General features: G+C 36.7%; 1 protein-coding gene across 4 annotated transcripts in view; it reads right to left on the bottom strand.

Moving 5' to 3' along the window:
- MGA (MAX dimerization protein MGA) overlaps positions 1–12,083 on the bottom strand; it is an 87,840-nt gene that overhangs the window by 20,855 nt on the left and 54,902 nt on the right. For 2 of the 4 annotated variants that reach the window (XM_060147921.1, XM_060147932.1), the window contains exons 9-14: positions 11,125–11,351; positions 9,702–9,878; positions 9,019–9,091; positions 7,190–7,707; positions 4,674–4,971; positions 2,385–3,011 (exon numbers count right to left, since the gene is read on the bottom strand). In XM_060147921.1, coding sequence (XP_060003904.1) covers positions 2,385–3,011; positions 4,674–4,971; positions 7,190–7,707; positions 9,019–9,091; positions 9,702–9,878; positions 11,125–11,351 — 1,920 coding nt within the window. Of the gene's footprint in view, positions 1–2,384; positions 3,012–4,673; positions 4,972–7,189; positions 7,708–9,018; positions 9,092–9,701; positions 9,879–11,124; positions 11,352–11,854; positions 12,020–12,083 lie in introns of those variants that run through there. The other 2 variants (XM_060147942.1, XM_060147913.1) reach the window with 2 other exon arrangements.

Here is a 12,083-nt window from a genome sequence, read left to right as displayed (position 1 = left end):
TTTTTTTTAAACATTATTAAATAAAATTTTTCATCAGTTTGTCACTAAATATAAAAATCAACAAGCCAAACAAAACAAAGATTTTAATATGTGATATTCTATCAGATAGGTACTCTGCCCAAAAAACATATCAAATTTCTAAAACAAAGTGAAGCTCCTAAGATTTACATGACAAATTATATATAGAAGATCCATGACTACTTTTGAAAATGAAATAAAACACAAAGACCAAACTGTTTATGAAAAATAGTGTGCAACTTAAAACAAATTCATCTATCTTATGTGAATTAAGAAACATGTTAAAGCATTCTTAATTTCCTGAACATTTCTATTCACATTAAATTTTAGAGAGTGATTCAAAACCAAATAACTCCAAAAGCAGCCTTTAATACACACACTAAATATGTGATTACTTATTAATATGCGTGAGAGGGGAAGAAGGGAAAGACAAAAAGAAGGAAAGTCAAATGAAAAAGTCAGAGTTGTCTAAATCCCAAAGTTGAGATCTACTTTATGAACCTATAACAAAATTATACACTTCCTTAGAAGTTGGCAGTGATTTGAGTCAGCTCCATTTATAAAAGAGCAGGTAAGAAAATCTGTTAACATTAGTATTTCCTCAAGTAGTATTACAGAAGACACTTTTAGGTGGTAGGTGGATATAGAATAACACCATATCACATTGTCAGCATTTTAATCTTTTGATTAAAATACAGAAGAAATTACCAGTCTTTGATATTATGTCTTTAATATTATGCCAACGTTTTCTAACTTTCTTCATTAACAGAAATAGCAAGCCACATGTTAAGAACTTACAGTAGCTGGCTAGTATTTGATACTTTTATTATTGTTTCAGTGTATTTATTTATGAGGCTACCCTCTATTTTGGCAAGTAATGTTGGTTTCCAATAACAGTAATACTGCTCCTTTTAAAAGTACATTTAAGTGAACAAATGACTGGATTTAAATAAAAATATTATGTCAATTGTATGATAGTACAAATGGGAATCAGAGCAAAATACCTGAATGTATGTTCCAAGTGACTGAAATCTGAGAGACAATGAACTACAAAAGGTAAACTGTTTTACAGTTTCATGACAATTAAAAATATAAAGAAAGGTTAGAATCCATGATTTAGAAGACATGACCAGTTAAAATATGACAAGATATGAACCTTGAGATACACAGGAAATCAAAACAGCTTCATCAACAACTATCTTACTTTTGAAATTATATATTAGCCATTTTTGGTATGTTTATTTACAGGAAGTAGCAAAAGACAACAAATTTGATACTGTCATCCATTTTTCCTTTCAACAGCACTTCAATTTATAAATCACTTCTTTCCTAAAATATCAAGAGGGATTGGACCATGCCCCTAAAGACAAAAATATTTAGTAGGAAAACTACCAGTTACCAAGACAGAACTGCTGTTGGCTATTTTATTCCCCCTTAAATCCTGCAAAGTCTTTCATACTCTTTTCCACAGTAATTCCTCTTAGAGTCTACTAAGAGAACAACTTGCTTTAGCTGGTTGAATTAAGATAGAAAAATTACCAAAGTGTTGAACTATTCCTATTTCAAATTCACTTAAACTAAGCCAACAAGAGAAAAAATTTCATTTTAACTATAAACTTAACATATAAAATATCAGAGTCCAGAACAAAGAAATATGCCTCCTTACTTCTATTTCAATCAGTTTACATATAGTAATTAAGCAGGAGAATAATGTCAGTAGTATATAGGAGTTGGGCTGATTCATAAATGATTTTTACTAAAAAAGAGGACCTAGAATTTTAATCTTAAGCAAGGAGGAGAGAAAGGGCCCTCAGCTTGGCTGCAGCAGAAGCAGAAGCCCTCCAATCTTTTTTAAATATAAAGCAGCAGCCCTCCCACCCCCAAAACAGGGAACAACTACATATGGTTCCCTCCTCAGAGATATGCGCCCCCAGCTCTCAGCACACAACAGGCTGCACTTCCTCCTGTGCCCACCTTAACGCTGCTCTACTGGCTCAGAGTTCCACTCCCATATGCAGTATTCTTCAGCCAGCATTTCCATTCTAATGTTTTTGAATATCGTTAATCTCCTGAAGAAATCTCTAGCCCCATTAAACCATCTGTCAACGCTGTTTATCTCTAAAGTACCAGTTACAGGTTTTATTAGCGCTCTGGTTACAAAATTGCATGAATTTTCAGTGATTGTCCTAACCCTATCTTTACCACAAGCTCTATTATTTTCAGTGTTCAGTTTTGCAGAATGTAGTGATTTTTAGGAATATATGTATCATGTTATAGCAGAAACACCTGATATATCTATAATCCTATCAAAACCACAAAGTTATATAAACAGCTGAGTAAACCAGCTTGTAACATCTAGGCCTTACCTGGTCTCTGGCTCACTGGTGGACTCCCATCAATTCCCGAGAGTATAATGGGAACAGAGCTCAGAGATGAAGTTGGTGTGGTCACCATGGAGGAAGATGCAGCTGTGGTCACCACGACTATGGAGGTGGAGGCAGTGGAAGCAACAGGAAGAGTTATGGTTGGAGGAGATGCTACCAAAGACTTAGGAAAAGCAACTGAAGCCACAGGGGTAGTTATCCCAGTCGTTTTGATAAGGTTCACAGTGGCTGTAGACTGGGTAGGTGTTACAAGGGTGCTGGTATTAGTTTCAGAGACCTCAACAACCCCTGCAGTGGGGGCACCAGAAGAATAAGTAGTTTCCTTAGTTCCCACGTCAGAAATAGCAGTCACAGGTGTCACAGCAGTAACATTCTCTAAAAACACTTGAGGGGTGGTAGTAGTGACAGCAGCAGTCACAGGACTGCACACCTGAACTGGCTCAGAAGAAACCACAGGTGTGACGACCATTACTGGAGAAGGTCTGATACTGAACTTCTGTGGCCCTGTTAGGGGTTGGGGTGTGCTAACTCCAGGTATCTTCTGTTGCAGGGCTCCAACTTTACTCATCACAAACTGTGTGAACACACCACCAGGAGAGGGTCGAGCCGCTGCAAATAAAAATTTGCTGGTCAAAAATCTTCAGTTCTCATATTTTATCCTTGTAGTGATTGTGTTTATCAACATATTGTGCACCACTGGGTCAATTTCTTACAGGTATTAAGAAATTTCTTACCTGCATTACACATGTCAATTTCCACCCACAGAAATCAAACACACCTCTCCACCCAAACCAAACCTTTAAAATTCTAACTTTAACAAAGGGATTGAAATTGGGTGTTCCTTCTGAAATTCTTTTGGTTATGCAATATAATCAAATTGCCAGGACACTAAAAAGACAGTACAGCAGCACACAACTTCATCATCTAAAACAGATGAAGAGACTGCACTCCTCCTCATTAGAAAGGACGCCCATATCCTTTCTCTCTGGGTGTGGATTTCTGCCTAGCTTCCAACTTAATACAACTGTTTCTCTGTGTGCTCTCTGAATGAATGAATAAAAACAGATGAAGAAAATAAGAAGTTGAAACTGTATTCCTAATTCTAATTTTAAAACTTTTTTCCATCACTTCCTCCTGTCCCAGCACCTCCACCTCTTTATTGCTGTCCTTTTACAAGACAGTAAAGTTTTGCATTTTTCTAAAATGTATAAAGACATTTTTTAAAAGAGGGCAGGGGGCTTCCCTGGTGGCGCAATGGTTGAGAGTCCGCCTGCCGATGCAGGGGACGCGGGTTCATGCCCCGGTCCGGGAAGATCCCACATGCTGTGGAGCTGCTGGACCCGTGAGCCACGGCCGCTGAGCCTGCGCGTCCGGAGCATGTACTCCGCAACGGGAGAGGCCACAAGAGTGAGAGGCCCACGTACCGCCAAAAAAAAAAAAAAAAGAGGGCAGGATAAGACTATCTTTTTTAAAAATCACCAACTGAAGCTACTTTTTAAGAAAGAAGTAAAATGGGTTCTTTTTAAGGCAAGGCCTATCCTCCATCTTCACACAAGTCCAGCATTTAGCCAGAGATTTCAATTTCCTATTAGAGGAATAAAAATAGAGCAAATGACATTTTTACTTAACATTCCTAAATAGATCTGAAACAACAAAAAGAGGAATCCAGTAAACCAACTGTATATACTCTCAATGCTAAAACACAAATGATTTCAAGAAGGTAATTTTTTACAGACTCTAGCACTGCAATGTTAAACAAATGAGGTTTTTACTCACAGAACAGGGATGAATATAATAAAGCACTGTTTCCAAAATTCTATTTTACAAGAGCCTTCTACTCTAAGACTAATACTAACTCAACCCACTTTGATTTTGCTAGCTCCTTGGTTTCATTAGGTTCAAGAAACATACATATGACTGGTACCAAAAACACCAGTCCTCATAGGAAAAATAGTAAATTAGGGAAAGTATTTAAGAATACATCTTCCCTTTTGAAAAACAAAATTAAAAACCTAAGTCTTTTTCTACATTAATAAAACCAGTCTAAAAGTCTGGAAATAACTGTAAAACTAACTCAAATTCAGTTCATCTAGTATTGTAGGTCATCAGAAGAGTTACTAAAAAATTAAAAAATTCAGGCAAGATAGACATCAAGAAAAAAAATAATGCCAACTTCTATATTTCTCTAAGTTTTACAACCCCCGTATCTGTATCCACTGGCCCAGCACCAGGTTACAACCCTTTGGAAAACGTATATACAGTCCAACTTACCAATTGGTCTTTTCGCCGGGACAAATGCCTTCAGATTCTTCCCAGGGCGATTTGTTGTAGCGCTGGAGGAGGATGCCGTTTTGGAATTGGATGTTGAAGGCAACAGGGTACGTGGTTTCCTGGATGCAGCCACCTTGGCATTGGATGCTACCTTGGAGATGACAGTACTGAGGGTTGAGAGGTCCAGGACTGAGGGTCGCAACCTGCCTGTGATATAAGCAGCTAGCCTATTGGCTGGATGCAATGCCCCCATCTGTCCCAATAGCAACTTAGCCTGCGGGTAACTCTTACCATTAACCTGAAACAAGTGGCAAAGAGAAATTCTGTAAAGATAAAATTCTCTTGCTAACTCATCTCCCTTGACAAGGGTTTCATTTTTACCAGGTTTTAAAAGTCTGTTTTTCAGATTTAAAGGGAAAAAGAAATGGACTTTTTCCATTTGGTATAATCTGAGTATTTAGGAGATGGAAAAAAATGTTGTCATCTGATACTCTAAACTAATCTCATCTCCTTCATTTTGGTAGTTTGGAAACAGAGAATCTTAGAAACTCATCATACCTGCATCCTAGATATGTGTAAGATACAGTCAAATCTAAGGAAAACCATCCAATTGTTTTACTTGTCAACATGCAACTCTGGTTAAGCTATTAACAATCATCAGCAAAAAATATGAGTAACTGTGTTCCATGAAATCTGACAAGACCAGTGGCATGATGAACCCTTCTCATAAGCATCCTTCATACTTGAAAAATATATGGTGAGTCTACTTTAACTTATGAGAAAGCCACTGTTACAAATACCTAAGCCACAAAGTCACCTTAGTTTTCAATTTTCAAAAAACTCAACTTTGAAGATAATTGTCTTCATCTTTTGGACAAAACTTGGACTCAAGATAAATGCTAGTTGCAACTCATAGTAATTTTTTAAATTGTCAGAAGAAAATGAATCAATGAATGAGGTAAAGATTTTTCTCTACTGACTGAGTTGACAGACCACCCCATCTTAGGCATGAGAATCATTTTTAAAAAAGGAAAACAAAAACCTCCCAAGTTTCTTACCCAAGTTCTCTATGTCATATTGCTAAGTGACTAGAGGAGATACCCTTTCCTGTCTCTCTTTTCCATCATTTAAAGGGGTGAGGGAGTGGAGTGAGGTGGGGAAAATCCTACTCTCTAAATTAATAGGGAACTGGTGAGGAGAATAGCTACACCAAGCTTCTCTCTCTTCTAAGACACAAAATTACTCTTTGCTACTTAAGTAAAATTGTTATTATTTCCAGAAAGATCAGGAATATCTTTGCCTCATGTTTGATACAAAGAATACGATCTTTCCATCCTAAAGTAAACTTTACTATATAGTCTTCCAGGTTCTGTGGAGTCTGGATCAGATACCCCTATCTGCTCCTTTGGGACTTGCTCTGAACACTACTCAGTAGCTCCCCCAAAGCATACCTTATAACAGTGGCCTGACTGCTTATGCAGGTTCATATTTTACAGTGGCTTTCTGAGTCCTACAGAGGAGAACACAAAATTTCTATGACTGTATCTGAGGGGCGTCTAATCTCACTAGAAATGATCTCAGGTAAGTCTCTGTTCTCAAAGTATCAATCAATAAATGAAACAAGGAGAAAACACTCTTCTCATCATTAAGAGTTTAAGAAATATCAACAGAAGCAGTTACATAGCAACTGCAACAGAAAGTTTTTAATTAAGTAGATCAGTCATAACAATGGAACAGACCTTAGCCCAGAGAAGCAGTTGAGCTAGTGAAGTCAAGTAACCTTAGCAATAAAGTCAGACACTAACCCACATTTGGTACTATGATATAAAAGTGCATTTGATATGTCACTGAACAAAAAGAGAAAAGCTTTTTGACTGTGACATTTTACCTCAGAACTTTTCTTTCCAAAGGATTTTCTAATGCCAGTATAATTTTACTAATATACCTGCCTGAATTACTTAACAGCAAGGATATAGATATTTGCCCTACAACAATGATTAGACTGCAAAAACTCTATGAATCAAATAAAGAAAAAATAAGTAAATTGTGGCTCATTTTTATATTTATGTATTTGAATAACACCATTCTAAATTTAAATTTTCTCCCAAGTTTCCAAACATACTGCCTATCTTAAAAGTCAGTTTCACCTTGTTTATTTTAAAAGCTGTCTGCTAATAATAATCCCAAGAACTAGACTGAATCCCTTACTCTCCTTGCTTGACTGTCAAAATATCACTGCAGCCCAGGTAATGCAGTTTAAGAGCAACTTTCTAGGAAGACTAGAAAGAAAACTATAAGCCAATATAGTATTCTACCTTTCTGTTTGTAAATGTGCCAAAAATTCACCCTAGGTATGCATCTAACCTAGGCCTATTACAAAAAGAGGTAATGATTTTGTCACCCAGTTCCCAGGAAATGTGAAGATAAGTAATATAAGGCCCACAAAGGGTTCTGAAAAATCAAGGTGTTTCCTAAGTATAAAAAGGTGCTACATCCAGATTAAAGATAATTCTCACCTGGATAAGCCCAGATGTGCTTGAACTGGGTTTACGTTTATAGGCCACAAGCTTCCCTGCAGGAGAAAGCCCTGCATAAAAGGGCAGACCTTTGCCTCCATGTAATCTCTCCCTCACTGAATCCAGGGCATCTGTCTGCACGGGAGAGATATCATCCATTTTCCCAGGGGATAATGGACCGTCAGGAGTCTCTGATCCAGATTTCTCAGCCATATCATCTTGGTCTTGACATGATGGCATAGAGATTTTCACACGAGAAGAATAAACAGGAGGATTCTTTTCACCCCGGCTCTTTCGCTGAGAAGCCAACTCAATGATGAAGCTGCCCACCTTAAGTGACTGTGGCATGTTGCTATTGATGTGCTGCGATAAGATGCTCAAAATCTTGTTCCGATCCTCCTCCCAGTTGCAGTCTGAGATGATTTCTATCAGTTTGGTGGGACCGCCAGGTGACCTCTGATGCACATAGGAGGTAGAAGAGGATTCCCCTTCATTGCAGGAAGACTTCCAGCTCTTTTCTGATAAAGAATTGAAAGACATTTCTGTATCACAGAATTTTGTACTGAACTTTGAAAAATTTTTATTTTTCCTGAGTTCTCAGAAACTGCCAGGGGCATAGAAATTCAACAGTTGTCCAGTGTCCCATTCCCAGGTACTTTCAGTGGTAATTTGACACTCATAATTTGGGAATTTTCCATGAAAAAAAAGATTCCAGATAATCAGACTATAAAATCTTCACTATTCTGCTCACTGGGCTCTCAATAAAAGGGAGTCCCTCTTAAGACTGCCCTAAAAAGCCATTAACTATTACCTAAGAAAGTATCACCTTGCAAACAAAGTATATAACCAAGGTTAGGCTTATTTGGGATAGTGTACTTGCTATCCATATGGGCAAAGCAAAGATACTTGCAAGATGCTTTGTAATATGTGATGGGTAAAGTCAACCCTAAAGAACAGCAGCAAGAGAGATGGTGTTTGGTTTTAAAAAAAAAAAAAGTGAGCTCTATCTCTAGTTTCCACTGCAAATACTTCTGAATTACTTCTGTATCTCTAGATATGATTGCTCCACTTCTACATTTTATGCAAAACCACTCAAGTGTGCTTATATTCATGGCAACATATTAACTAAATGTATATTCACTAGCTAGATTTCTATAGCAGAATCTCCCAACCAATGTGCTATAGTTACAGATGTCAGGATACAGACCCCCTCAGCCTTCAGGGTGGTCATGTTAATAGGTAGCTTCCTCCACTTGCCCCGGTGTGCTAACAACATTACCATTTTTTGTGTTTATCATGCCATTAAAAAAAAGTTAGGAGGCACTGCTGCTTAAATGTCTGAAGTTTTAAAGAGCAAAACCAAAAACAAATAGTTAACTCCCTAGATACTACCCTTCACCATAGTAATTCTGGCAGTAGCCTTTACTAGATAAATCAGCAATACTCCCTCCTTTCTCCCTCTGTATTTCTCCAACTGTGGCAACTACTGAGAACACCAGGGAAAATTTCAGTAGCTAATGATGCCAATATTGCTGAGGTTTTTATATAAAGAAGTTTAAAAACAAAAATCACTGACTTCATCCTAAATGTTTCTTGCAACAACATACCATATCAACACCAACAAACTGTACTTCTTAGAACAGGAGTGAGAAACACAGCAAATAATTGGAAAAAAACTTATCTATCATCTCTATTTTTAGCAAAAACTAGAAACAGGGTAGGTAGACATGCTCTGGATTGGTAGCTTTGATTTCCCCCCATTATTAGTATAATCCACACCTATATAATATAAATACTATCAAATGATAAGACCTAGTTTTCATTCTGACCTTGTGATTTATCAGAATCGTCCTCCAGGTCACAGGTGATTGGTTTCAAGGGCTGCTGTTCAGAATCTGGCTCCTGACAAAGAGAGTAACACAGAAAATACTTCAATTCAACACATATTTAATATCAATAGAGACTAGGACATGAGAATTAAATTTCTCAAGGAAGCCTAAAACGGTAGAAAGATTAAAGTGCTCAAAGAACATCTTCACATCCACATGCACAGGTGCATTACTATCATATTATACAACCGTAAAAACAAGTAGTCTTGCTGTTTAATGTCCTTGACAGTGACTGAGTTACCAAGAAAGAATTAACAGTGCACTTCATAGTGTAATTCTAGTAAAGAAGGAAAAATATTTGATGTTTAATGAAACAAGTTTCAGTTATTTAGAAAATTCACCAATGTGGAAAGATGCAAATACTAATAATCACATTAATTAAAACCAAAAATGTTTAAACTTTTAAAAGTTACTCCAACATCAGAAAGAATACTTTTAATGACCTTAAGGGAATATTCTCTAGAATAGGCATGCAGAGAAACATATAAATTGATAGACACATTATGTAAACCTTCTCTGCCGTTCAGAATTATTTCAAATTATTCCAATAGTAATGCAAATTCTAATACCAGCAACAGGGAATCGGAAGTTAAAAAGAAAAATCTACGCAATAAGTAATTCACCTTTACACTACAGTTCTCAGGACTAGAATGACATGAGCCCTGCTGCTGAAATGATGGTGATGGTGATGGTGATGGTTGTCTCTGTTCCTCTTGTTTTCGTTCATACACTCGAACTCGGGCACAAGTCATCATACTTTCAAAGTACAAGTAGACTGGATCCTTGTCTTCTTCCCGAATCTGTAAGTTTCATACAACAAAACATTCCAAACACTGGGGAAAAGTCTCTGGGACTCCCAAAGGAAAAGGATGTTTAATCTTTGCTTCTATTACAACACTTAAAAAATTTAATGCAAACTTTAAAGTTAAATAGTACAATTACAGTTTGTATGTGCTGAATCTTGGGGCAGTTAGAAAGGATCTGGTTCTCTTTCAAGAAAATTCAGCACACCAGAGCAGTGCTTCTCAAATTATCTGCAGTGAAGGATAAATTTCTTAATTACCTGTCACACACAGACTGAAACTTTTGTAAAATAAATTACCAGAAAAATAAAGGCCAGGTCTTTCAGTATTAGATTTAATAGATAAAAATTTCTCTATCAACTTGTAGCAAAAGTTTCTCAACATCTACTCTCATTTTCTATACTTATTTCATCACAGACTAATAACAAACAGTTATAGATCAGCACTGTACGAGACCACACTGAATAGCACTGCACTAAAAGATCTTCTTCAATTTAATGGACTGTAAAGACTGAAATGGATTTATTAATAATCAGATATGCTTAAGCTATTAACACAAGAGAAGCATCAGCTCTTTTACCTATCATCTTCATCTGGTCATGCAAACGTTATTTTAAATCTTGAACTTTACTGTATATAAAGAAATTTGCTTTAAAAAGATCACAGTAATTTTTTAAACCTTCTCCCTAATGCTTTTCTAATAACGTGTACTACATACATCTTAATCACTCAATATTCTATACTACAGGAATAAGAGTACCTTTTGCAAGTCACGTTTAAAAAAAAAAAAGGCCCATCTTTATATGATCCTTCTAAAGAGAGATTTGGCTATCTTTAAGAATTACAATAACCCTGCACAGGTCCACTTACACACCTTTTCGTCAACAGTAAATACTACAGTACTACATGATCCTCGGTTGGCTGAATCCACACATGCAGAATTATGGACACAGAGGGTTAAATGTAACGTTATATGCAGACTTTTGACTGCACAGAGGGTCCACACTCTTAACCCCTGTATTGCTCAAGGGTCAACCATACTACTATTCACTCTACTTTTAATGACATTTTTTAAAGTGCCATCAATTAAACTGACTAAATCAGAAAGGGAAATATGGCTTGCAGACATATTACCTGAAAGCACCATGATTCACAGAATACAAACCAAAAATCTGGTTGAAACCCATCAACTTTACAAATGATTTTTGTAACTTTCAATAAAAGACGTTAACACCAAGCTTACCACAGGATTGGGTTTGGGAGTATATGCCCTTGCAGGTTTAATTCCAGTGAGCAGTTTGCCCTTTACAGTAGTAGATAAAACTTCTGGTTGAGGCAATAACAATGGTTTCATAGGCTCAATGACAGAAGGCGTTGGGATATAAACTGGCTCTGGATCTACTTCACCTTCTACTTTCACCCATAATGGGTAATGTCGAACAGGCTGTTCAGGCTCTGTTTCACATATAGCTTAACAAAAAGAAGGGTAAGATTGTTAGATGCCTTTGGCAACAAAAGTTCACTGCGGCATTGCCAAAACAAAATATGCTCCTCATAAAAAGCACCAACTCATTAAAATAATCAAACAGATGCCCCCTAAGAAAACCTTTAGTTGCCCTCACGCACCTTAATTCATTCATCTATTAACCAAATATTTGTTGAATACCTATTATAAATCAGATACTGTTTTAGACACTAGAGTGAAAACAGCTATGACTAAAACAAAGTTCTTGCCTTCACAGAGTTTATAACCCATAGGAGAAAACAAACTAATAAACATATAGTATCAAGTAAGAAGAGCACCGTTGAACAATATAGCTGGGTAAATAAAGGATGAAGAGTTAACAGGAGATGCTATTATATTTAACATGGTCAGAAGAGACTTCCTCTAGTATCTTGGAAAGGTAATCATTCTATACTACAGTTTTTAATTTTACAAATAACAAATATTTATTGAACCTTACTATGTACAGACTCTAAGCACTTCATATGTTTTAAATCATGTAACTGTAACAATAGTCCTTGAGGTATTATTATTCCCATTTTGCAGAAGCTGAGGTTCAGGCAAGTCCATCAGTAAGAGGCAAAAGCAGGATCAAACCCAGTCAATCTGGCTCCAGAGCTGTTACTGTTGCCTTCTGATGACAAATTGTATTCAAAAGTTAGCCTGAACTCAGCACAGGAGCAAAAATACATTTAATA

Source organism: Lagenorhynchus albirostris, chromosome 1 (genome assembly GCF_949774975.1).
Source record: "Lagenorhynchus albirostris chromosome 1, mLagAlb1.1, whole genome shotgun sequence".
NCBI classification, from domain to species: Eukaryota; Metazoa; Chordata; class Mammalia; order Artiodactyla; family Delphinidae; genus Lagenorhynchus; species Lagenorhynchus albirostris.
Note: the sequence above shows the minus strand (reverse complement) of the source record. Positions and strands in the feature narration are given on the sequence as shown.